Source organism: Haemaphysalis longicornis, unplaced genomic scaffold (assembly GCF_048455015.1).
Source record: "Haemaphysalis longicornis isolate Haplotype H1 unplaced genomic scaffold, Haemaphysalis longicornis Haplotype H1 scaffold_2, whole genome shotgun sequence".
In the NCBI taxonomy this organism is placed as follows: Eukaryota; Metazoa; Arthropoda; class Arachnida; order Ixodida; family Ixodidae; genus Haemaphysalis; species Haemaphysalis longicornis.
The window spans coordinates 271,794,928-271,820,862 of NW_027526295.1; the positions used below are offsets into that span (position 1 = coordinate 271,794,928).

The 25,935-nt window shown below is 46.3% G+C and overlaps 2 protein-coding genes across 6 annotated transcripts in view; both read left to right on the plus strand.

The window, feature by feature from the left end:
* Positions 1–24,122, plus strand: LOC144170712 (retinol dehydrogenase 14-like). 4 transcript variants are annotated; one of them, XM_077700674.1, is made up of 9 exons: positions 1–83; positions 5,389–5,645; positions 7,703–7,942; positions 11,522–11,614; positions 12,770–12,964; positions 14,273–14,382; positions 18,155–22,382; positions 23,779–23,851; positions 24,034–24,122. In XM_077700674.1, exons 2-7 carry the CDS (start codon positions 5,402–5,404, stop codon positions 18,362–18,364), a joined length of 1,092 nt encoding a protein of 363 aa, XP_077556800.1. In that variant the 5' UTR covers positions 1–83; positions 5,389–5,401; the 3' UTR covers positions 18,365–22,382; positions 23,779–23,851; positions 24,034–24,122. The 4 variants fall into 4 exon arrangements, with proteins under 4 accessions (XP_077556800.1, XP_077556803.1, XP_077556802.1 ...); XM_077700675.1 differs by lacking the exon at positions 1–83 and adding an exon at positions 4,871–4,890; XM_077700677.1 differs by lacking the exon at positions 7,703–7,942.
* LOC144170711 (retinol dehydrogenase 14-like) overlaps positions 23,983–25,935 on the plus strand; it is a 20,430-nt gene continuing 18,477 nt past the window's right edge. The window contains exons 1-2 of one of the 2 annotated variants that reach the window (XM_077700673.1): positions 23,983–24,122; positions 24,929–25,176. In XM_077700673.1, the coding sequence (XP_077556799.1) occupies positions 24,942–25,176 (235 nt within the window). In that variant the 5' untranslated portion in view covers positions 23,983–24,122; positions 24,929–24,941. Of the gene's footprint in view, positions 24,123–24,434; positions 24,461–24,928; positions 25,177–25,935 lie in introns of those variants that run through there. The other variant, XM_077700672.1, reaches the window with a different exon arrangement.

A 25,935-nucleotide genomic window follows, 5' to 3' on the forward strand; every position in this document is an offset into this window, starting at 1 on the left:
TCTCACTCGCTTCAGTGCTGACGAAACCGTGGTGGAGGTGTCTTCTTGCGTCCTCGTTCGAACCAACATTCATCAAGCTGCAAGTAAGTCTTCGAGGGGCTCATTTCTTGGCTTCGGGTATCTGCAAGAATCGAATTAGATTAAAGGTGCAGGGTAAAACAAAAGCGTCGTTATGGGCGCGAATCCACCCCCATAATTAATTTATTGAGCAGTTAATCCCGGTTGTCACTACAGCGTTCCTTACAGCATAGATGCACCGTCCACGCTTAATATTATACAGAAAGAAAATATTGAAAACGAAAACCGAAGAACTGTTGGCTCCCCGCCATGAAGAACTGTTGGTTTCCCCGCAACGCTATGACACTAACATGCCACAAACTTGTCTTGGCAGAAAAGTAATCACGTTGGTCTTCAAAGCTGTATGCGGTTGATTCACATACCCTTGCTATGCTTGCGGTCATTCTCTACACCGCTACATTCTCGTGCAACCGCTATGCTGAAAAGCAAGCTTTACGGTTTTATAGGGGGTCTGGGTCGATTAACAAATACAAAATTGTTCAATTTACATAAATTGTAAGAAAGAAAATGGCGTGATAAAATTGATACCGAATTTTCTTTTGGCGGAGATAAAGGGATCTAGCTCCATCGGTTTAAAAGCCACACTGAAACAATGCTCGAGTTATACACTGCAGATCACGCTGGTAAGTATATATTAGGAGTATTCTTCAATATTTCAAAAGTATTTTTAATAATTTATCAGTAATAAGTATTGTTTCGTAATTAAGGTGGAAAAATTAGTTTAGAACCTTCATTGGCAAGCATCTAGCGAGTCACCAAACCGATTTTAAAATGCACGCAACGCCTAGTAAAATCTCGCAGTAAAAATTAGTAACTGTCTAACTTGCTGAGCTTGCGTATTTTCCCTCATTTTTGTTGGGACATAAGCTTTTGTAACAATAGAATATGATTATTTAAAGCTTCTCTCTCTCTCTCTCTCTCTCTCTCTCTCTCTCTCTCTCTCTCTCTCTCTCTCTCTCGCTCGCTCGCTCGCTCTCTAAAATTATTAGACCCTTTTCTATAGCTCGACGTATTTTTACGCATGTAAGGAGAAGATGAGGCTAAATAGTGTGAAACAAGATCTAAAAAAAGATGTTTTTCTCAAGGTTTGCAGATCTATGGAGATAATTTAGAGGTCTTTGTAGATGCCTTTACCTTACGGAGTTTCTTCACCGTCTTGGCTATGGGTGTACGAATTAAAGCATCATTCTGCTTAACACGAGTCGCAGCTTTGAACAACGTTTTTCTTCCGCACTTTTACTATGAGTATTGAATATAGAAGTACCCTTTGTGCGAAAGCTACTGCGCACGTTAAACAACACCCAGTCGATCATTACCCAACTACCCACTAGTACCGCGTGTCAGCCGTGACATTGTGCAAAACAGCAAGCTCGAAGTGCTTCGTTTTTATTTAGTCAGCTCAGTGCAGTCAACGGGGCGGTTATTCGTTACGTCCGTGGTTTAATTTCGCTGGAATTTAGTTGTGTCGGAAGATTCAAGCCACGAGAATAAAATACCCAAATAATCTGTCTAATGGAACGAAGCGCGACATAAAGAACGAAAACAGAGAGGAACAAATGACGATGTGCTAAGCTTACGTGTTTCACACACAAAAAAAAACACAATGTACAATCATATAACGGGTCTCCTTAAAGGCCACAATGTGAACTCTTTTGAAAGAAAATGGCGATCGCCCGAAGAGCCAAAAAAAAAAAAAATTAAAGCCGTTCCACTCAATGTGAAAGCCGTCAGAAGTGCAGAGCAGTGATTCGCCATAAAGGCCCAACCACATGCACGGGTAAAATCGACGTACTCGCGCAACGACGTACGCCTGCGGCGACATACACCGCTGCCTTCACGCCGACCGACGACGTCGGAGAGGGCTAGTAACCACATATCGCCGCAACGCGCGCGTCATGGAGGAAAGAACCTTTTCTTTCCTCCATGGCGCGCGTAAACCAAGCGCTGCGCAGTGTGGCTCGACTACCCTGGACTCAGCTTTGTGGCGACCAGTTCAACTACATTTTAACTCAAATAAAACAAATAATGTTTATTCTCACAAAAGTACACATATTTAATACAGAAACAGCTAAAACAGTTCTTTGGACATTAAAAAAACGTAAACGATTAGTATGCATACTCGGGAGGCACTTAACCCTTCGCAACATTTGGCGTAAACTGCCGTGCTCCCACAGTTGCTCGTTGCTTCGCGTGCTTGGCCCGGTTGTTTGCTCTCCGTATTTTACAAATTACTTCATTTTATCGCATAATTAATAGCAAAGTCAGCTTATTTTTTATCAATTTGCTGTCTTGTTATGCGACCTGACCACCAGATAACATCACCGCCAGAGGTCTACGTCAACACCATGCGCCCGAAAGTTTGCGTCGATGTCTGGCGGGCTCTGACTTGGGCGTAACAAGCGCGGAGCAATGCATTCGGCGTACGCCGGAGTACGCCGGTTCCTTACGCGCTTACGCCGGTTTACGTCGTTGGGCGAGTACGTCGGCTTTACGCGTGCATGTGGTTGGGCCTTAATGGGCTGTACCGCCGTTATCCTCTTACTGCTACTGCTCGCGCACCCCCTGCCTGAAACTGCGCCAGCGGGAGTTCTGTTCTGTTTGTGCTTTTCAACCCGCACGTGCCGGCGTTGCACTACCACATTTTGTGTTTACTATCGTAAAAAACAACAAACCAACGGGCGTCCTTAACTAAAGGAACGCGGACGCTTCCGGTTAATTACGTATATTTTCCCTCAAATGTACCTTTAGTTTTCTTTGCGCTAAACAATGGGAAGATGTATGACAAGCGCCAGCGTTTCACGAGTTTCGAACGCTTGTGACTATATAAACCACTTGGCTTTCGAAGCCTCTAGGGTACGCCTCGAACAACAGCGTTACTTGGATTGGATTTGATTGGATTGGCTACGCCGGCCGAAGTCGACCTGGAGAGCCGTGCTGCGCAAGCGGGAGGATTGGATTGGATTGGATTGGATTTTTGGCATAGCCGCTTGGCTTTCGAAGCCTCTGGGTCAACCGAAGGGACCGTGATAGGCTACACCGTAACGCCGTGGCGATATGCTTGGTTGCAGCGAGCGAGCTAGGACGACAAGGCGAGCGCTTAAACTGCTCTGCACTGAAAAGGAACTATCGCTGGCCTCACCTTTACGAAAACCAAGTTAACATCATGAATTTCGGATAGGCTAACGAATATATACAACTGCTGTTAGGCGACAGGATATATGAGGAAAAGGAGAGGTGAGAGGGCGGTGTTTACAACTATTATGGGGTTTTTGAGCCTGGGCATTTGGCACACTTAATATATATCATTGTTTTAAATTTCGAATCTCTTGTTCCGCATTACAACAGCGACAATACTTGTGGATGGAAATGTAAACCCCTAAAGCATGTAGGAACAGTAGAAGGGACTCGCCTTTTTTTGTGTTTCCTCAAAACTCTTTAGCATACACGTTGGGCCTGCCTCTGTTAAATGTATTTTGGGAAACAAATGACGGGGCATGCTTGTTTTCCCAAGATTTAACTTCCAACAGTGTTTTTTTTTTTTGTGCGTTGTCTTGTAATAATTGTTCGGCACAATGTAGTGCTATATTTTCTACTTGCAAATAATCAAGAAAAGTACGCCGGGTTGCAATGCCGCGGGGCATAGCGAGCTCTTCTGTGCTTGTACGGCAGATATTATTACATGTTGGGCTGGTTGATTTTATTGCTATAGCGTTACTAGGCTTATTCAAGAGTCCACGGAAAGACGTCATCACCGTCAACCGGGAACTACGGCGACGGTAGCCGGAAGTGCGCGCACTTAAATTGGAATGCGTAGAAGCGACAATTGAAGGACAATGAATGTACGGTGGTGACAAAAGAAAGGGTACGTGGTTTCGCAAGAGCTCGACTCCGCAGTATGTCCCCTTCAGTAGTTTCCCCTGCACACCCCCCCTCCCCCCGACTCGTGGCTGTCTGCCCTCGCGCGCCCGGACCCCCACTCCCAGTGCGCCCTGCAGTCAACAGGGCTTGTGCCCATAAAGCCGCGCTTCCGCGGCTCAGCCGTGCCTACTAAGCCTGGCCAGAAGTGTTATTGTTATTATAATTCTTCATTCGGAATGGGGAAGGCGGTAAAGGAGCTGAGAGCGTCTACATCCCCTTGTGTATCTCCCCCTCTCTCTCTCCACTTCGGTGGTAGCAGGGTACTTGGCAGCACATGTCGCCAGCCGTTCCCGCAAGTGAAGCCTAAGTCACGCCGGCGCCGACACTGTGTCGCGTAACTGCAAAAAAGTTCGAGTCAAACCCTGCCGTAACCGGCATGTAGTAAGTGAAACGATCCTGACCAATCCCCCAAGTGGGTGTGCGCCACAAACTGCGCAGGAGGCCGCCTGGTTCTTGCTGCGGCAGGAAACTAAACATCCCCCTCGCGAGGGGCACGATCAAATGCAGAGCATTTCCGGGAGCGCACGACGTTAAGTAGTTTGCGTTACGTTAATGTTGTTGCACTTGTTGCTGTTGGTTGTTGTATTGTAATTAAATGAGGAGACGTAATTACGTGGTCACGTGGCATCATTTATTAGCAGGTGGGTATGACATCATTTATTAGCAGGTGGGTATGATTATTGTGGCGCATTGGGAAGAGCACCATGTACCTCGCGTTCCGCTCACAGGTAGTGAATGCGTTGTATCAGCAGCTTCTTGACGTAGTTTGAATGAGTCAAGGATATAAGGCGCGTTCGTAGCCCTCCATTCTGTGTCGGCTTTGTGGCGCAGTGGGTAGAGCACCATGTACCTTGCGTTCCACCCGCAGGGTCCTGGGATCGAAACCAGGCGCCGGTAAGTATTATTTTTTTTATATAGTGTATGGGGAGGGGTGCGGACGACGATGGACAACTAGAACGGGTGACATCGTGAGTTAAAGAAATGCTCTGCATTTAAAAAACGGAATTGCAGTCGAGTGTTTACGATTAACGCCTTTGAGCAAAGTAATACGGGTTCTCCCCACACAACTGTGTGCAGGTGCAGTTTTATAGGAAGTAAATTACAGCGGAAAGATTTCCCAGTAACTAAAGTTAAGTGTTGGGTTACTTGTTTTGCCATTGAAACGTATACAAAACAGCGCGTGCGACAGGACAAAACGACTAGAATTAATCCCTTATCTGCAGCGCTATCTAATCACACCGCTTTATCTGTGCCATGCGGAGAGATAAAATCTATAAAATCACACAGCTGCTTAAAACCACACACCCAGATTGTAATTCAACCTTAATTACATTATTTTGTCAAGCATTTGTCCTAACGCACTCCTTTGCCTGAAACCGCCATTGCCCACAGCAGCAGGGACAGAATGAGGGAGACAGACGTCGTCAAGGATGTGTGCGGGGAACGAAACGCGCTCACGAAGGGAGGATCGCCGTTGCCCGAAGAGAGACAGACCTTCGCAGCATGGCTGCTGACGGTTGTGGCAGAGGTCGTGTTGTTAATCAAGATCGTGTTAATCTCCGTCGAGCATATGTGGGAGCGGCCCGCCATGTGCGAGTCTCAGGCCATGATGGCGGGCAAGACGGTCATCGTGACTGGTGCCACCTCGGGTAAGCGCGATGTTTACGTGCTTATTTGTGTGCTGAGCGTGGTCACCAGTAATGCCGAGCGTTGCACAGCAACTTGTTCTAAAACGAAGTGATGTTAAGGACAGAGGAGGGGGAAAGGAGAGTGGGTGGTGGCCTCAGTCCAGGCCGCCTGCAGGCCCCCCAGCAGCCCTCGCCCGGGAGATCAGGTACTCCTGATCCTCGAGCTGGAAGCTGGTCAGCCTGTGCTTCCACTGCTCCATTGTAAGTGATGGAATTGGGTTGGGATGTTGGACGCACTCCCATACGAGGCGATAGGTGGTGTTTGGTGTATTGCATGTTGTGCAGTTGTAGGGAAAAACAGCTGGTGAAATATGATGTAAAATTGCCATGCTGTAGTAAGTCTGTGTTTGGATTCGGCGCCAGATTCGAGAGTCTTGTCTATTGACTGATGGGTGAGGAGGAGGGTAAAGGAGGCGCTCCCGGCGATAATGATATAAGATGTCCGTGTATGTTTTTGGGACTGAGTGGCTGGCCGAATGTTAAGGACCCTAAATATAATAAGCCTTTGTGGTTTCTGAAGCAACATAACGTAGAAGAAAAGAAATGTAGTCCTCACAGCGGCAGAACTATGTAGAAACGGTGAAGTGACCGCCACTCGTATGGTATACCTACCGCTCTTATGTACTCGAAGATTATGTTAAAAAAAGTTCTAGCGTAGACTCTGAAACATTGCGTTGTATGTTCATCCAAATGTGGGGCAATCCGCTGATCAATAAGGGTAAGTTTGCGATATTTATTGTAATAACGATCGCACGCCAGTTACATGATTTTTCTCGCTTGTTGACGACATGGATGGTTATCTTTACGACCCTCCCCTCCCCTACCCCCTCTCTCCCTCCCTCTCTCTCTCCCCCTCTCTCTCCCTCCCTCCCCCTCTCTCTCTCTCTGTCTCTCACTCTCTCTTTCTTTCTCTCTCTGTCTCTCCCTCTGTCTCTGTCTCTCAATCTCTCTTTCTCTCTCTCTCTGTCTCTCCCTCTTTCTCTCTCTTCCCTCTCTCTCTTTCTCTCTCTCCCTCCCCACCAACTTAATGCTGGCAACGTTTAGTTCTATCAACAAAACTGTTACTTGCGAAGTGTTACTTGCGAAGTGCTATAGCTTCATATATATTTTTTAGAATTCTTGGGGGTGCTAATGGATAAAAGCATTCTTATCGTCTTATTTCCTCCTCTAGAAGCAACTTATACGTGCAGTCGAGATTCAATCAGTGCCGGCTTGCATTTGGTTTCGCAAGCAACGGAAGTAATAACTTCAGAGCACGATTTTACTCTGCCCTTGACTTTAAGCAAGAAAACGATACAACGAGTTGGCAGTAGCAGTTTATTGAAGCTGTTCACTATTCAAAGATTTAGGGAGTTTTTTTTTTTTCTCTGGCGTGTTAGTTAATATCAGAGTGCACACCATGCCGTTTTGCCAGAGCCGTAAATGGCGACCTTGCCTGGCGTACAGTCAGCCTCATGAGCCATGTATAATGCGATGATGGCGACGTGCATCCATCCTCTCGCGACTTCCATCCTAGCTTAATGCGCTCTACGGCACTAACGTTTTGGGCTGGCAGATTCGTGCGAAACCATGCCAGCTTACAATCTTTTCCGCATTTACTTCAGGGCGGTGTTTTTCCGAGAGGTGGCTATCATCACCTAAGGCGTGGGTACCCTTCAAGTGCTGTAATGTACCTGGCGCACTCGCGTAGGCTGTCACTACCATTTGGGGGAAACGGTTTTGCAGGTTCATAGCTGGAACAACGACGAAAATAACAATCACTACGGACGCTGATGTACCGGCGCTCTAAACATTTAGCGTAGTAAATGCCCCCGAAATTCTGTTGGGTTGCCTTTACTTCTAGCCCGGATGAATAAAGTTCTGAAGTAAACCACATGTGTAAAAACTAACGTCAACTGCGTTGTCCATATTCGTTGGAGCAGTTTCTGACTCCCCATCCGCGACGCATTGTTACCGCCTAAGAACTATATTCACAAATTCGTTGATCTATTGATTGACTTAAAGAGCCCTTTTCGCAGGAATCGGCAGAGAGACAGCGAAAGAACTCGCGCACCGCAAAGCGCGAGTCATCATTGGCTGTCGAAACTTGAGGAAGGCAAAAGGAGTCGCTCAGGAGATCTTTGAGGAAACCAGAGAGCTGGTGGTCGTCAAACACCTCGATATGACCTCCCTGAAGTCTGTACGTAAATTTTGTGATGACGCGATCAGGACAGAACAGAGGCTGGACGTGCTCATCAATAATGCAGGAGCTATAGGGGGTAAGTGCAAAGGGCTACAAATACGTTTACAAGCAAGTACCGAGGAATACTGCGAGTATGGGCGTCACGCGCCTACTGCAACACTATTCCAAACATTTTGAAACTAAATCTCATTACTGCCATAGTGATAGCCACAAAGACAAAGAACAAGTGGTGCCCCCTCACAATGCGAAGTTTTTCAACACTGTGAAGAGCAGGAAATGTTGTCTTTTTATAAATCTTCTAAAGCTTTCAGCGTGTTATTATCGAAAAATAAGCAAACATGTCGACAGCGTGGTGACACGCCTATCCTGAAGGCATGCCAAGGACATGAAGGGGATGCGTGAATACAAAGAACGAATTGACATAAGTGAACGACTCTTAGATCCGAAGGGCACATCTTTTTCGCAGTAACAGGTATACATTGGTATTCCTGAAGACTCACAACTGCACATTCAAAAGAGTCCGTACCTGATGTCTAATTATAGAGACGAATCGTTTAAAATTTCTAGAAGCACGCGAGGTAAATAACCTCAACTTGCTAGCTGCAATGATAGAGCAGTTGCAAGTTGGGCCAGTTGGTAAGATTTAATATATAATCACAGCACGACAGATGAGACACACAGGAGAATAAACACAGGACGAGCACTGACACTCAACTAAATTTATTAATAACCCGTCGCACACATTTATACTCGCGGCGAACAACGCCACGCGCGGCAAGAAGGCATACGAACACAGAAAAAAGGAAACAAAAGTGATCTGCTATTATGCCGGAAGTGAACCTCTTTACCAGTAATAGAGATGTAAATTTTCGTAAACTTTTAGGGGCGTAAAAAAAAGTTTTTTTCTGAAAAATATAAAAAAATGAAAAACGACGATTCTGCACAGATCTATAAAAAATTCGACATACTCCTTCAGGCGATATCCTTAATGTCTCATTAAACGGGCAAAGGAGACGTAGTTGCTGGCGACTATATACACGAATGGAAACAAAGTACAGCTGCTGTAACAAGGAAATAAGTAAAAAGTATACATAGAAAGTTTTTTGCGTTCGAATAGGATGTGAACCCGGGACTTCAAAAGTCGCACCCAAGTGTGGTAACTGCGGCACTAACCCTCTACCGTGCGAGCATGGCACAAGAATTATCCTGATGCGTGCAGCATAACAAGAGAACGTAACGGCACCGCAAGCACGATGCAGCAGTAAAGAAGTCTTCAATAATTGCTGCCTTTCGCCTTCAAAACCCTTAAGTGCCCGATAATTTTTTTCCGTTTACACTGAAAAGAATATAATTGTTTAATGCTGCATCACAAAAGTCCCAGCAGAGCTTCCACTCCGAAAATCTGCGCACGATTTCACGTCAAGGCATTGATTACGGAAAGCGTTTCCCCCACTGCAGATTGGTCGCATCACAACAAATTTTCCAGGAGAGGCCAAGTTTTTTTTTTTTGCAATATTATCCTGGTTAAAAAAAACAAAGAAAACCTGTTTTTTCCTAATGCTTTTTCTTTCAACCGCTGACAACTCTTATCAGTAAGCGCCACTGAAGGGTGGTTTACACAGTTTAAGCCCCTCTTAATAGTATGATGGGCTTCAACTACCTCTCGATGTAGCTGTTTGGGGTGCTTGGTAAGAATATCAGTTTCCTCAAATACCGGCTGGCAGCCGCACATGTTGCACTGTGAGGGCAATTGCGATCGCGCACGTTTGTTCATGGGAGCGCATGGGAGCGCAATCTAACATTGGCACACCTGGCAGCCTAACCCGATGTATGACGCACCGCACGATAGGTGAACTTTGTGCAAAAACACCGGATTGGCGGTTCACATATCTACGCTCATGCTTCGAGCCACACCCCAATTTGGCTACGCTGTCTGTCGACGTAGCCGTTCTGTGTTCGGCTGCGCAAATTCCCTCCAATTTTCGCTGGTTGCAAAGGACCACTGTGACGCCATACTGACTGGCAACATTCTTTAAACCATGCGACGTACGGTGCACGCTGGGAAGCAAAGCAAGTTTATTGCATTCTGGTTTTGAAAGCGAGGCTTTTCAGTTCTACCCCCCAATGGCTCTGTCACAACTGTTGGTGTCAATAGAAAACTCACGCGAATGAATGAAAGTTCCTGGCACCTCCAGGAATCGAACCTGGAATGAATAGGGAAATGGAGCGAGAGCCTGTTGTCTTACCAATTGTGCTACGAGCGCACGCGAAGACGGGGGAGGCAGACGGTGCACTCACCGAGTACATCTGCGGGTTTACCCCCTGCGTTTTCACTGAATGCCACGTGATAGCATCACACAACCTCTCGCGCCGCTGTGCGCTCCGCCCACGGCACGGGTAGCGGCCGCGTGCGTGCCTTGCGCATCCGCTTGGAGTTAGTAAGAATTAAAGAAGCTCGCACCAACGCATGGCATCTCACTTCTCCTCTGTCTCTGCCGCCGATCTCGTCGCCTTCATCGGCGGCGGCAGAGACGGAGGAGAAGTGAGATCGTCGAGAACACCGAGTTTGAGCTTCCTATAATTTTACAAAAGAAGAGTTTCCATTCATGGGCTCTACCAATACAACTTAGCCAACCGCCATTCATAAATCATGCATTGATTTAACCTTATACCAAAGAATATTTCTTTGAAGTAACAAAGGGCGTGGTTAAAGGCATTTCACTTGTCTCTGGTTTAGTTCCTTTTAGAGCCACGTGTGTGAATTCAAGTGACGTCGCATGGGTAATTGTTGTGGCGGTCGCTTACAGCTTCGCTTTCCAACCACCTTCAGAGGGTGGATTGGCGCGCAATTTTTTTCCTTTCCCTAATCGGGGCCCCCACGAGACTTTACACAACTGATCAACTTATTGTCACAACTCCGGAGGGATGATCCAGGGTAACCTGCCGCCTCCAGCCTCTTTAACTGACCCCCGAAGCTCTCATCAACAGTATGGTAGCAGGACTGGGTTAAGGCTGCGCGTAACACGGAGAAACTCGCTCCATTTTTCACTAACCTCGAATTCCCTGAACTGTTACTGAGGAGGGGTCTCTCACAACGAGGTAAGTATAACCAGCACACATGGTCTTCCTCAATTCTTAAACGCAGGTCCAGGAGCTACAGCTCCTGTTTTTTATAGGAAGCTCAACCGCAAGCTCCAATACGAAACCACTCTCACGGAACACTTAAAAAAGATCAATGCCGATGCCTGGGAATTTTTCCGAGTTCACAAAAGCGAAGTAATCATAAACATAACGAATAATTGCTTGCCAAACCACACAAGTTTTGCTCAATGACACGGTCAGCCGTGCTAAGAAAAATATTGCTGAGTAGGCGATAGCCAAACGCGTATACCACAGCACAAAAATATCGCTGAATATCGGATAATCACAGCACAGCGCTGGTCTTGTGGTTATTATCCTGTCTGTCTCGTCTGTCGCGTTGTAAATAGGAATGATGTAAAGATTTTAAATAAAGCTTCTTGAAACCAGTATTGACTCTGGGGAAAATTATATTGTTGATGGTTTTTTGACATCTACTTCTCTAATACGTTACACTAAACGTTAACATGTACAACTTGCAAAATTTTATTGCGTTTATTGTGCCTGTGCCTTACAGATTCTAAACAAGTGAAATATACTGAAGACGGGTACGAAGAAATTTTCCAAGTAAACTACTTGGCCCCTTTCCTTCTCACCGTTCTTCTGGCTGGTAAGCCCAAAAGAAATTAATTTTGAAGATTTAACATTGTAACCTTTTTTTAGTAGAAGAAATCATTTAGTGCGAAAGCCCTAAGAAAGTTGACCGCAACAAATCTGTCCGCCTGACTGGAGCCTCACCCTCCGCGGTGGCTCCGTGGCTAAGGCGTTGCGCTGCTGAGCACGAGGTCACGGGCTCGATTCCCGGCCGTGGCGGCCGCTTTTCTGGAGACGAAAAGCAAAAACGCCCGTGTGTACGAGATTTCGGCGCACGTTAAAGATCCCCAGGTGGTCAAAATTAATCCGGAGCCCTCCACTACGGCGCTCCTCATCGCCGGCGTTGCGTCGGCGCATAAAACCCTACAAACAGAATCACAATCTGACTCGAGCCTCAAAAGCGTCTGAAGCCTGTGCGCGTGCCCTGAAGTAAGCGCGAACAAACGCGGGAGGGGAAACGAACGTGAGCGTCGATGGAAGGAAAGCCAACGATAGCACATCGTAGAACAAAGAGGACGCGTGTAATCAGCACGCGCCGCGCATGCGCAGTGGGGGGCCGCGGCGGAGCTGTAGTGCGTGGCTTGGGGAGCGGGTGTTTGTGGGAATGTATGTGCACGGCCTCCGCCATCAGCAACGGCGCGGGAGAAGGAAGGGGTGCCACGCCGATACGGAGAAAGGGTGATGGACGCAGAAAGACGAGAGTAGAGAGGGGAAGTAGACCAGTCTCCACAGTGCTAAAGACGCGCGGAGCACATTGGAGGTACCTCAAAGGCGTCGCTGCGTGATTGAGAGTTAAACAACACCAAAAGATATCCAGAAGCAAGAATTTATGCTGAGTCTGATGCGCACCTGTCAAAGACAAGAGCCAAGATTCGTTTTGGCTCGCTTTGTGGCGCAAAAAGACAAAATTTCGCGTGCTCGCATTTGGAACGAATCTTTTTCAGATATTCCCACAATTTTTTTTGTTTCCAGCCCGTTTGTTTCGGTTTGGGCTTTAATTTCGGGCTTGCAGGGCTTATTCCAGGAACCTTTACGTTCCTGCGTTCATTTTAGTTTCATGTTTCATTCCGGGCTTGTAGTGCTTATTTCATGAACTTTTAAATTTTGTGATGTTTTATGCTCTGTAATATTTTGCGCAGAGATAGCAGGTTTCAACCTTTGCTCCCCGCAGATTTGTTGATGGCAAGCTCACCGAGCCGAGTGGTCAACGTTGTATCCGACTACCACCGGTTGGGGGATGTGGATAGGCTAGAAGACAAGGCGCGGGGCATCAACCCCCTCTCCAACCCGACGGCTGTCTACGGAAACACCAAACTGGCGCTCAGCTTGTTTACCATAGCACTGGCCGAGCGACTCAAACATGCCGGTACGAGTGTTGCCTTCAAGGGAAGCATTACCCGTTTGGGTCCTATAGGCCAAGCGCGGACCCTTCGTAACTTCGTTATTCAAGGAATTGAAGCGCTAGGACAACGGGACAAGCAAGTCTCGTTGTCCTATAGCGCTTTAATTCTTTTTCATGTTCTACCAACAGGCCCAAACCAGCACCTTCGTTGTTAAGTTAAATATTTACCACTTTGCGTTTTTTGCGTGGTTCATGTGCGTTTGTTGCGTGCGTTTTTTTGCGTTGTATGTAATCTCACGGCAATTCCCTCACCGTCGTCATCATCTACATGACCTCCGCTTCAACATTCATGAAACGACCTGTCTCCTCACTACAGTAGCGGAGCGGAATGATGACAGAAAGCAACGACATTGTTCGTCATGAGAGGGAGGGATGACTCAATCAGTTCCCCAAATTGCTCCCCATGTTTAAAAAAAGCGGAACATGTGTGTGTGTGTGTGTGTGTGTGTGTGTGTGTGTGTGTGTGTGTGTGTGTGTGTGTGTGTGTGTGTGTGTGTGTGTGTGTGTGTGTGTGTGTGTGTGGGCGTGTGTGTGTGTGTTACGCGGGCGTGTGGTTGTGTGTGTGTGCGTGCAATACCATCGAAAGGAGATTAGCCCTTAGTTTCGTCTTAATATCTGTTCTCATCATTCGGTGTTGCGAATGATTCCATTCAAGACATGTTTATCAAAGTTAACGTTCGAAGATATACGAGTCACTTTGTTATAGTTGCATTGTGTTCTTTACGACACCTAGCTACAGTTAGATTCGGGGGCACCGTACAAAACACTCACCAACGTTGCAGTGAGGGCTTTAACCTGTAGCCCTAAAATGATTTCTATTAGTTTGCGGCATCGAAATGAGGTACGACACTTGCAGCCGAAGAAGTGCTACGTGATTAAATGTGCGTTTGAGCCTGTTCTACCAGGTGATAAATGTGCTTATTATGTTTTATGAGAAATTGAAGAATTGGGAGGGAAAGGGTGCATGACGTACCCATTAAATACCCCTAACAACCAATACCATGCTTAATTATACTAATCCCTAAAGGGTGGGTTCTGACGAGTTTTTGAAAGCCAGCACCAAAAGTTTTCTCGAACCGTGCTTTTCGTGTGCAACTGGCAAAGCAAACGCACATAACTTAATGTCAGAATTATTACACACTGTACATTTTGCAAGCACAGCCGCTAGACTAGAGTTATAGCGCGCTCACCTTACCAAAACACCGTTCGTTGCTATTAAGCGCGTACCCTTTCTGCTTCGTATATATGCAAGCATATTTTTGCCTTGTCCAGGTGTGACGGCAAACTTCCTTCACCCGGGAGCCGTGAAGACGGGCATAGCCGACAAAAGACCTGGCCTGCGCAAGTTCTTTTTCTACCTTTTACTGGGCATAAACGGCAAGGTAAACTCTTGAATGTAAACTTTGTAAGCCTTTTTCAGCGGGCTTCAGGTTATATACAGGCGCAAAGTTAGGCTCGAGCAGTGATGATGACGGTAATGGTTGTGCGAAGCCCGATTTCCTTTTTTTTGCATCTTGCAGCGTATCGCAATGCCTACGTATGCGCTTCGAACCGCAAGCGTCACGGGGAAGTGAGAGTCAGGCCGATTCTAAAAACCAAGGAAATGCAGTTTTTCCCGCGCTCATTTGTATGGTTTTCCACTAGCTAAACAATCTTTGGTAAGGAGCCATTTCTCGACATAAAATTATAGGCAGGGTACGGCCCGGCAGCTATATACAGTGCGGTACACTCTTAACGGGAACTGGCGAGCGCGTGGCCACTGCGCCCTGTGAAGCGCCGGGGCCGAGAAGTGGCGAAAATCGGAGGCAGCCGGAATATGCGCACTGACCAAGCGAGCCGGGAGCAGCCTCCCTTCGTACGCTAGAGCACGCCGCCGGGCCGCTCAGCTCCCGAGAGCTTGGTAATCTCACACTCGAAGGATTGAATAAAAAGAAAAAAACAATAGATACATTTTTTCTTGTTCCCGCTGCGAAAATCAGCACACCCCCTTGCAGCCTACACTACTTACTCGGCCAGCATCGTGTTTTGCGCATTGCCCCTTTCGTTACGTTAGCCTGGGCTAAGCCATAGTGTGGAAAGACATACCGGTATGGTTCCTTGACCGCGCATTCTTGATATATTATTTTGCCATCTTACAAGGCGAGTACACAAGGCAGTCAACATAGTCAGAAATAAACACGGCGGGCTTATCCCAGCTGGATAATTCTAAGCACAGGTGTTAACTTCTAATGAAATTGAGGTGAAAGCAATTCTCAACTGAAATACCTCTGCAATATTTACGGCGAGGACGGCGTGTTGTAGCAAGCGACACACCGCCAAAGAGACTTACCGTACTGGGACCTGATGCCCCGGATGTTATAACTCCAGCATGATTCCTTGTTACATGTGAATGTTGCTGCTTTCACACTTTCTACAAGCAAGCAGTATTGACGCAAAGAGAGCCAAAGAGATGATTTTTACAATGTAGATTATAACATTGCCACATGGTGGGTGCAAAACATCAATATAACCTCGTCTTAGGAAAGTATAACCATTTCAAGCTGCTTTCCACACCATGGCTTAGACCAGGCTAACGTAAAAAAGGGGCAATACTGAAAATACAATGGTGGCTAATACAGGACGATAAAAAGGGATTTTTAAGCACAATGTAAAAAAAAAACGCGCTGCAAGAGTCCGCTGATTTTCGCAACGAGTAAAAAAAAATGCATTATTTTTTTTTCTTTTTATTCCATCCTTCGAGTATGAGATTACCAAGCTCTCGGAAGCTAAGCAGCCGGGCGGCATGGTGTACTAAAAGAGAGAGGCTTGTAGGGGGGGGGGGGGGGAATTGGGGATGAAAATTGGGGATGAAAATTGGCGATGAAGATTTCCACTGAGGAGCTACTGTTGTAAGCAGCGCCTCTGGCAGTCGTTGCTTACCAGATGAGTTTTGTTTGTTAAATTTATCCTTATTTATTGCCTTGAATAGTCTTACTTTTCCATTTTATGGTCCATAGTTTTATAAAACACCTTAACTGACAGTTGAGTTTGGTTAAACTTTTAGGTGGCGCTGGCTGCCACACGGGTTCTCTGGGGGAACGCCTGCGCTCCATACATTTTTTTCGTCGCAAAAGAGACCCGAGCTCTCCGTTGGTTTGTCTGCCGCACGACACGCCTCTACATTCTAGTACACTGTACCGGTGGTGCGCTATAGGAGCGACGCGCGGGCTGCTCCTGCCTCATGCAACCAGTGCGCATGTGCACGGCCGGACTAGAGCGGCGGCGCGCGCTAAACGCTGTACAGTGTACAGTACGGTGTACAGTGTACACCGCACAGGGTACACTGCACTGTGCTTTGCCGCTAAAATAGGCGAATGCGTAAGTGCATTGTTCGGAGAAAGGTAAATTCTCGTTTATTCGGAGATTTGCAACATTGTGGAAGAGGTTCGTACTAAGAGTGTTTCCGAATGAACAAAAAGGGACCGCTCGGTTTAGTTTATTACGGAGCACGGTGCGCCATGGAAACTTATTGCGCATCCTCGCTATATGAGGGAAGTTATCAAAGTTTGGAAGTGCATCGCATATTTAGTTGCGTAGTATTGAAGAACAACATAGTCAATAAAGTACTTCTGCACTACAGCATGTTTTTTGCATCAAGTGTGATGCCTAGACTTAGTCGATACACAATCTTGCTCCCTAAAAAGCAATCAACCTTTTTTTTTTTTCACCAACTCAAACACTTTTTTTATAAATCCCTGACATGTATTTATTTCCGCAGAAAAGAGGAGACCACCCTGGCTACGACACGCAGTGATGGCTCCGTACTGTTGATTAATTAGGGCGAGGAGAGGCCCCGCCGGAAGAAAAAAAATATTCTGCTTTCAAGATCGAATACCCTCTTTCAACATTGTAAATTCTTGGCTAATTAATAACACTTTGACGATATCTGTTTGCGTCTTCACCCCCGTATCGGTGTCTCTCAATGACTTCGCCTACATTTTAAAGCGAAGCTTTAGTGTTCTAGTCGAACTTGGGTCCCGCGCGTTATGAAGCTAGCGTCTCTCCGATTGCTCCATTTTGACATGGGTGAAGCGGTGTGGAAAACTTAGAAGACAACCAAAGAACACGTCACGAGAAAGTTTCGCGTTCAACCATCGTCGTCATTTGACGGAGGGGGTGCATGAGGGGTGCAGCACAGCATTACCCTCCGCCTGAGAGTGGCTTTTCTCATTCTTAATCCTTCGGCGCATTATCATTTATTTTGGTTGTTGGGGAAAAGGAAACGATGCTTGCCCGTGCGGTTGTGGTTTGTATTTCCCGGAGGTTAAAATGCGCGTAAAGGCTTTTCGAAGTCATCTCACTGATACAGAAGATGCACTTAGTTCGTACTTAGTTATGATCGGCTTTTTGATGTCGTGCTCAAATGGCTCACTGATTTCATTTTGGTTTCGTTGTGAAATAAAAATTAAGATATATTTCGCACATGCTATCTGCTGTAACGTCTGAACTGCCACTCATAGTTTTCAAAGACTCCAGCGAAATATCATCTTGTTAGTTCAATCCTTTTGTCCAAGTCGGCAGTATTGTTTAAAACCGCTAGGTTCTGTTTGAACTGATCTCTGCTTATCAAAGCATTGCATTTGACGGGACGAATTTATGCGCTTGACGACGTCAGTGGCAGTACGTCTCACGCAGAATATGATATGTGGCTGTGCACGTAAACGTCGGTGATTGCGACTTTCGTCGCATGAATGCGCAGAAGCGGGGAAAATCAAATGCGGAATCAAGCTAAACAAGATTTGCTTGAAGTCAATCTGCTAAAATGACTCGTCTGACGAAGCTAGAATCCGATATTGACTTATATGCAGGAGTTTTTTTTAGCATTGCGGGCCCAGTTATTTAAAATTATGGGAATCATATACTTTTTTTATGGTGGACTTGTCTTTATGTAGCAGCTCTCGCCTATTTTCGTATTGTCCAGACACGGAAGGGTAAACCAGAGGAAAAAGATGCAAGCACAAGGAGCGACATGACAACACAACGCTGGTGGCGTTGTCTCAATGAACCCAGCGTTGTGTTGGCTCGTCCCTCCTTGTGTTTGCGACTTTTCTCGCTGGTTTATCCTTCCGTGAATATGTACTAACTGGCCCAGCAAGCTCTGCTTCTTCTGTGCAGACACCATGGCAAGGAGCACAGACCACTATAAAGCTCGCCGTCGACCCGGATCTGGCAGGTACAACGGGAGAATACTTCAGGAACTGCGCCCTAGCGGCGCCAAAATATCGCAGCCCCTACCTATCGGAACCACAGCTCGCCGACGAAGTATTCAAATCATCGCTGAAGATACTGCAATGTGACTGGGCACACACGCCTTCAAAGCGGTGACCTGAGCCATTAACTCACCAGTTTGCGTATTTGCTGAGTGACCGAATTTGTTATGCTTGCTTTGATATCAGTTGTACGAATTTACGCAGACTGCAAACGAAATCTCTGGCACCAGCTACAAAGAGAATAAACGCTTATTGATAGCAAGGGAGCGCAGGACTTTTTGGGATGCAACGACCCGAAACAATTACGCCCCATACAGTATTGGACAATTTGTGCACTGAGATGAGACTCCGCTCTTCTAAGAAGCGTAGTATGATTGACATGCACAGGTGCCCCAAAAATTAAACGGAGCACGGCTTCGTGAAACTAGAATAATTTCTATTTTATGCGGCTGCTGGCATACATAGAATGCTTGCGGCCCGATCTTATTCTAGCATCACTTTCTTGAAAGTCACTTAGAAGTTGTTGGCTAATCACATTGCGGAGAAATTCCCTGAAAGTTCCCAACCCGTGCTCCGTTTACTTTTGGGGCACCTGTACGCATCAGAGGGATAGGGGGTGCAGATTCCCTTTGCATGAGATGCATACCGGAGCAGGCACCCAGTGCGAACGCCAGCTTGACTGTGTCTCCTGGCAAGACTCTCGAGGTTGACTAGTGCGCTTTCCATTTTTAACTTGATTGATTGATTGATTGATTGATTGATTGATTGATTGATTGATTGATTGATTGATTGATTGATTGATTGATTGATTGATTGATTGATTGATTGATTGATTGATTGATTGATTGATTGATTGATTGATTGATTGATTGATTGTGGTGTTTAGCATGCCGACGATACACAGGCGATGAGGCGTGCCGCAGTGGAGTGCTCTGGATTAATTTTGAGCACCTGGGCTGAAATCTGGAAAACACGTGTGTTTTCGCTTTTCGTCTCCAACAGAAAAGCGGCCGTCGCGGACGGGAATCGAATCCACGTCCTTGGGCTCAGCAGCACGACGCCTTAGCCACTGAGCCAGCGCGGCGGGTTACCATTTTTTAACTTGGAAATGATTGCGCGTGTTTTGCATGTCGCAGTGTCAGTTGCGATATTATTTGTGAACATCGGTGTTTGTTTCCCGATAATAAATGTACTGTGCATTAGCCCTATGGTTTAGTGATAAGGGGGTCAGTGGTTCGATCCATGGCACCGGACAGTCGAGAATGCAGTTTTCCTTCAGTGTCCTCCATTATGACGGCACTGCTCCAGCTGGCCCTGCGATTGGAGTTTTGGTTTAGTTCAGTTAGTGTAAGTTGGGTTCAGTTGAGTTCAGTTGAGTTGGTTTATTTTCTAGCATACCTACAGGTACACGTCCGAGAAAACTGACTTTATCCACGTCATAGCACTGAAATAGCAGTTGGTGCAAGAAAATAGACTAGGCGTACACACAGGTATGGAGCTACACACACCAAAAAATGACCGAAAGTAATAGTCAGCGAACCAGAAAATGAATAAACTAGTAATAGGGTTCATGTAAAAAGCAAGAAAGTGCGACATAAATAGCCACAGACATACACGTTTCAAGATCTCGGCAAATGAATAATTGAAGTTTTGCGGCACATTATCCATAGTTTCAGAGATGTGGGCATCCGTGAGGGTACATCGGAGGGATTGGCTCAACAAAATTAAAATGGCGGCCCGTAATGGGCAGGAAATACATTGTGGCTCGGCCATTCACGCTGACCCACTGTAATCCTTCCTGCCCGTACACTCAAGGACTTCACAGTTTAGCGGGACACTCGACACCTCATGTGGGATTGGGGGAGCATTCGCAAACTTCGGGCCCCTCAAGCCCGACAAGTGCCATTCCAGGGGGAGTAGGGAGTGAACGACACCCATGAATCCCAGGCGCGCCAAAGAGACGTTGCTTCTCCAGTGGTGGTAGTCTGCGAAAAAATCGAGCATAGCCCGAAGAGTTGAGGGCCCAGAGAATCTCCGCGCCACCTCCCAAACAACCCACTTCTTTGGCCACTGGCCACTCCTTGCCTGATGGAGATTTTCACGTATGCATACTTTGCATATTTACATTTACATTACTTTGGACATATGTATGTTCATATACATATACATAATTTAGATATTTATATTTACATTGCTTTGTACTATGCATATTGTATGGGCCTATTCGCCACTGCAATATACATATATAATTCCTCCCCCCGTTGCACACACCTACAAGCACTCCTCTTGCGCCGCACGCTTCCGTGTACCAGGTCATCCCCGTCCAATTTATGCCGCCAATTTCGCAAGCAGGACACTCACGCATGCGCGTAACATGACGTTGCTGCTCGCACATCCATACCTAATACCTATGTTCATACATCATTGCTGTCCTGTGAGCGGGGTCCCGTATTCAATTGCCAGCCGTGGGGCAATTTCACAGCGACTTGTAAACTATATTGGTGCATGTCCTGTATCCGCCATATTGTCACGAAGCCAAAGAGCACGCAGTCGGCTTGAAGGAAAACAAGTTTATTGGAGCGAACTTGTGCTCCCCTAACAACTCACAGAGGTGGCGAAGCAGTAGTCAAGACCGGGACGTGCGCAGGCAAGTCGGTGAATCGAATGCCGCGGCGCCTGCTCCAGGCATTTATCTTTGGGCGCGAGTGTTTCTCGAACCGTCGATTTCATCCAGAAGACTGTAGATCAAATAAGATTATTCTAAGCTGTTGACGTTAGTTCGAAACGTTGTCCCTATCAAAAGAGATAACACGTACGGCATAAAAATAAAGAATGGAAGACGGGCTTCACTTGGCACACGGACAACACAGATAACACAGCCCGGCGCAGCCGGTCGGCAAAAACATAACATAAACATACCCAATGCATGGTTTGCGGCAATATATGAGGCCTTGTGATTCCTAAAGCCCTACAATAAAGTTCTCTATGTAGTTAAAAGAACATTTTAAAAAGTTAACGTTAATAAAACTGTCATGGCAAAATTAAAAACAAAAAATAAATAACGCAAAATTCTGGATCACCGAGAATCCTATTTATCGATTCATTTTTGTTTTAAAATATGTATGTCATTTTACAGAATTTCAAACACGAGTGAAATGGTGCCCAAAAATGGAGGGAGAGAACCTTTATTTTGGCAGGAGGAAACGTGTGGGTAACAAATTTTCTTGTTTTGATGCGTGAGTTCACGAAAATGTCGTTGTTTCCTTGTTTGTTAAAAACAGTTGCTACAAAAAATTGGAATATTACTATTTCAAGGTTTATATACTATTGTATGGAGAGATTTTTTTAATGAAATAAAAGTGGACCTATTTCTGTTAAATGCGACACCAAAATGACCTGAATAAGATCTTAGTTTTTATGCTATTTTAGAATCTCCAGTCTGTGCTATAGTAATTTACCTTGTGCTGTGTACTTGTGAAGCCATGCTGCCTTGTAACAGGGCTCGAGGTCGCGGGTTCGATTCCCGGCCGCGGCGGCCGCTTTTCTGATGGAGGCGAAAAGCAAAAACGCCCGTGTGTATGAGATTTCGGCGCACGTTAAAGATCCCCAGGTGGTCAAAATTAATCTGGAGCCCTCCACTACGGCGCGCCTCATCGCCTGCGTTGCGTCGGCGCGTTAAACCCTACAATCAATCAATCACCTTGTAACAGGGCCCCAGGTCCTCTCAAGCGGTCACAGAGCCGCTCTTTGCCGGGGTGGCCCCCAACACACATGTTGGACATAAAAAATAATAAAAAATAAGCAATTTCAAGCCTTCTTTACCGTAAAGCAACCGCAGCTAACGAAATGACGCCAATGGGGACAATGCCAACTTTTGCATTTCTAATTACCCATAACTTTTGTGCCAAATAAATAAATAAATAAATGAATAAATAAATTTCCTGTTGTGGCATTTGTGCCGCCAGAGTTGTTTATCGACCTCGAATCGTAAAAGCCACGCTTTCCGCGTCTAAAGTAAACGTGCCCGGAGCCTTTCCCTGCCAAGGCCGCGTCCTACGTACTGACGGCACGTACACGGCCCTTCCGACAAGTGCTTTCATTTCAGCCTTCACTTCAGTTTGGGCGCCACGACGGTGAGTGTTTTCTTGTTCCTTCAGTTGCATCCGCATTTGAGCGTACGTTCGCCGAGCTGTACGTGCTCCTCTGTGAGACTGGTCCCTGGATGACCCGCCGCGGTGGCTCAGTGACTAAGGCGTTGCGCTGCTGAGCACGAGGTCGCGGGTTCGATTCCCGGCCGCGGCGGCCACTTTTCTGATGGAGGCGAAAAGCAAAAACGCCCGTGTGTACGAGATTTCGGCGCACGATAAAGATCCCCAGGGGGTCAAAATAATCCGGAGCCCTCCACTACGGCGCGCCTCATCGCCTGCGTTGCGTCGGCGCGTTAAACCCCACAATCAATCAATCGGTTCCTGGATAGCGTGAGCTGCTGCAAACGTTATTTCTGCCAAATGATTTAGACGAATAATTGACAACCAGGGAAAAAAACGACATGCAAAGAAAAAAAAATCCACGCTGTCCCAATAGATGGATTACTAGTTGTACGCAGGCGGGAAAATCGAATTTTCTTTGGGGAAACCTACACTGTATTCATCATGAGGGGAGCGAAAGAGGAGAAATGTGTGAAATGTTGGAGTGCAGAGCAGAGGAGAAGTTACGGGGCAGGGGCGGCAGTTTTCAATGAAAAGAGCAGATATGTTGCAAATTCTTTTGTCCCTTTGCGTTACGCGTGAACTCTGGAAACCTTGTTCAAACCTAGGAACGAACCCATCCTTGAAACTTTTTAACCGCGAAATGCTAGGCGTGCAACGTTAGGGACGAAATAATAAGCATGGATTTGTGTCCTTAGCGCACACATCCTGAAATTTTTGCGTATCGTGCTCCCGTATGAGTGTATGTGTGTGTGTGTGTGTGTGTGTGGACATTGGTGGCGCCGATGTCCAAAATATCAAGATGGCGCATTGTAAATACGAAGACAGGCGCCAGTGCGAAAATGGTTGCAAAAAAGAAGGCGTACCACCACCCCAGAAAGTATGATTTGAGGGAGCTCCACTTATGTTTTGAGACCATGGCCCAGCATTTTGAGCCTTGCATGCATGTTCCACACGATCAGTTTTCTTCCAAATCAAAAAGAAGTTCATGATACTTCCAGTTGCGAATTCGTTATTGTTGTTGTTATTATTATTGCTCAAAGAAAGTGGGATAACGATATATAGTTTACCAAAATGGTGATAATACTGGTTGTAATAAAATAGCATGCTACTAAAAATCGTAAAAGCAAGGAATAGTAATTGTAATAAGAATCGTAACTATACCTCGACTAATACAGCATCCTTATTCCCTGCTTTCCTTCTAGCTGTTTTTTATAGCGGAAAGATTGAACAAGCGAGCAAAACACGGAAATTATTACTTGCTCATTTAATGGGCAAAGTGCTTTTATTACTTCGCATTGTTTCCATTCTTTGGCAGCAGAATTAATGGAACTGCCCCTGTCCTGGAACTATGTGCATGGTGCAGGATACGATCTCGTCCACAAGACAAAAAGGTGCAGCCCATCATTTGCCACTAATTTGTCTTTGAGGCCCACTTTCTGGTCTTCCTACTGCGCAGGCGCTACATTCTTCGAAGCGAAGCTTTCGACGACTGAAACAAAAGAAAGGCTGCAGGCAGGCGTAGAAACGAGCGAAACTGTAATGAAGAAAATTCTGTTTCTGTTCCTTATTCCAGATAAACACGTTTAAAAACGATACAACGCAAACAATAAACCAAGGAAACGACAAAAGTTACGCTGAAGACTTCCGCTAATTTTTAAGACGGTAGGTATAAATGTTTAAATGTTACAACTCTATTTGCATTTTTTTATTGGCACTGAAGATCACGCTGATAAGTTTAGTCGTTCTGCGTTCCACTTATAAATGACAGTGTTAAGCAAGAATTGCCACGTGTGGTTAGTTCTACGAATACATAAGCCATCACTGATTTCGTCTTCCGCTATATCATTTTCGTTTTACGCTATATTATTTTTGTTTTTCAAGCGCAGTGCTGCTGTAAAACGACTGGCATTGCCTCATTTCTTTCTTGACTTCTAGCCATATACGTTATTAACGGCTCGAAGTTTGGCATTCCAAACCTTCACAACAAAGATGACGGCAGTGTAAGATAAAACGGTTCCTCGCATGGCGCTGTGCATGTTTACCGCGCAGATACTGCTGCCCACAGCGAGTTCTAATCGCACGAGCCATTTTTAGGTGTAGTTGGGACAGATCAGCAACATTCATTACGTCGCTCAGCGCTCGCGTGCCATAGTGGGTAACAGGGCAGAGGGAGGCATACGTGCATTGTTTTGTCCAGCAGGGGGACATAAAAAAGTGGAAAGACGTCATTCATCTGAAAACGGCCGTGCAATCGCTCCAAGGCAGCGCGCACAACACAGACCACAGGGGAAACAAATTCGGCTCGCCAGGTTGTACCCGACAGCGCAGACTCAGTGCCGCGAAGTGAAACGGGCAGATGAAATAAGTGTCTACACTTCAGGCCGTGTCTGTGGGCCTATTCGGGTGCTTTTCGTTTTGTCTTCGCTCTACGGTAGCCTTCCACCTCAAAACGCAATCTGCCATTGCAGCAGGGAAACCAACATGTGCAGGAAGGTGTCCGGTGGCTGGAAGGAGGACGTGCTCGGAGAGGAAGATGCACTGTTGGCGAACTGGAGCCAAGCCTTCGTAGCATGGCTGCGTGTGCTCGTTGCAGAAGTGGTGGTGTTCGTCAAGATCCTGTTGCTCGTCTGTGAGAATGTGTGGGAGCCTCACGCCATGTGTCAGTCTCAGGCCACGATGGAGGGCAAGACCGTCATCGTCACCGGCGCCACATCAGGTAAGAGTGCTGTTTACATGCCTGATAATTTCACAACGGAAAAATTAGGGCTGGTCGGTATATTTCTAAAACCTGTAGAAATAGCGCAATGAACGGAACAAGGAAGGACAACAGAATGAAGCGCTGCCCTGCTGTCCTGGGCATTCTGAGGGGCACGATAGACACGCCCCTCAATAAAATATGCTGTGGCAATAAGCTGTAAAACAGATCTATTTTTAGGGGGAGTGACACAGCCCAACACCTCGTGACACTATGTTCAAGGACGTGTTGTGCATAAATAAAAGCAGTGTTGTGCATAAATAGTTATTAAAAATCGATAACCAAAGTGAAAAAACATATGAGCTCCAACGAAACGAGATCAGCGGTTATTACAATACGACGAAGAACCCTTACGGTCCTTCCTCAAATCTCCTCGTAATACGCTGCACTCTCGGGAAGAAATCATTTTCTCCCCTTAAAGCACAGCCTACAGACGAACCGCGAAGGCCCGACAGAAACCGCAACGCCAGACACTAGCCTGCGCTGAGCTGCCGCAGTCAGGCGTAAACACGGTTGTCATACTGAGGCGCTTTACGATCTCTACACACGCACCGCCTGCCTGGATACTTGTGTAGCAACAGACAGCACCGAGAACTCCTTTAGTTAGACCGTCAGGTACTTTGACGACCTTCGACAACCAAATTCTAACTATACACACTGGAATATCGTGGGTCACTTTCAGGCGGCAGGGGAAAATATCCATTTCTGCGCCCCGTGTGC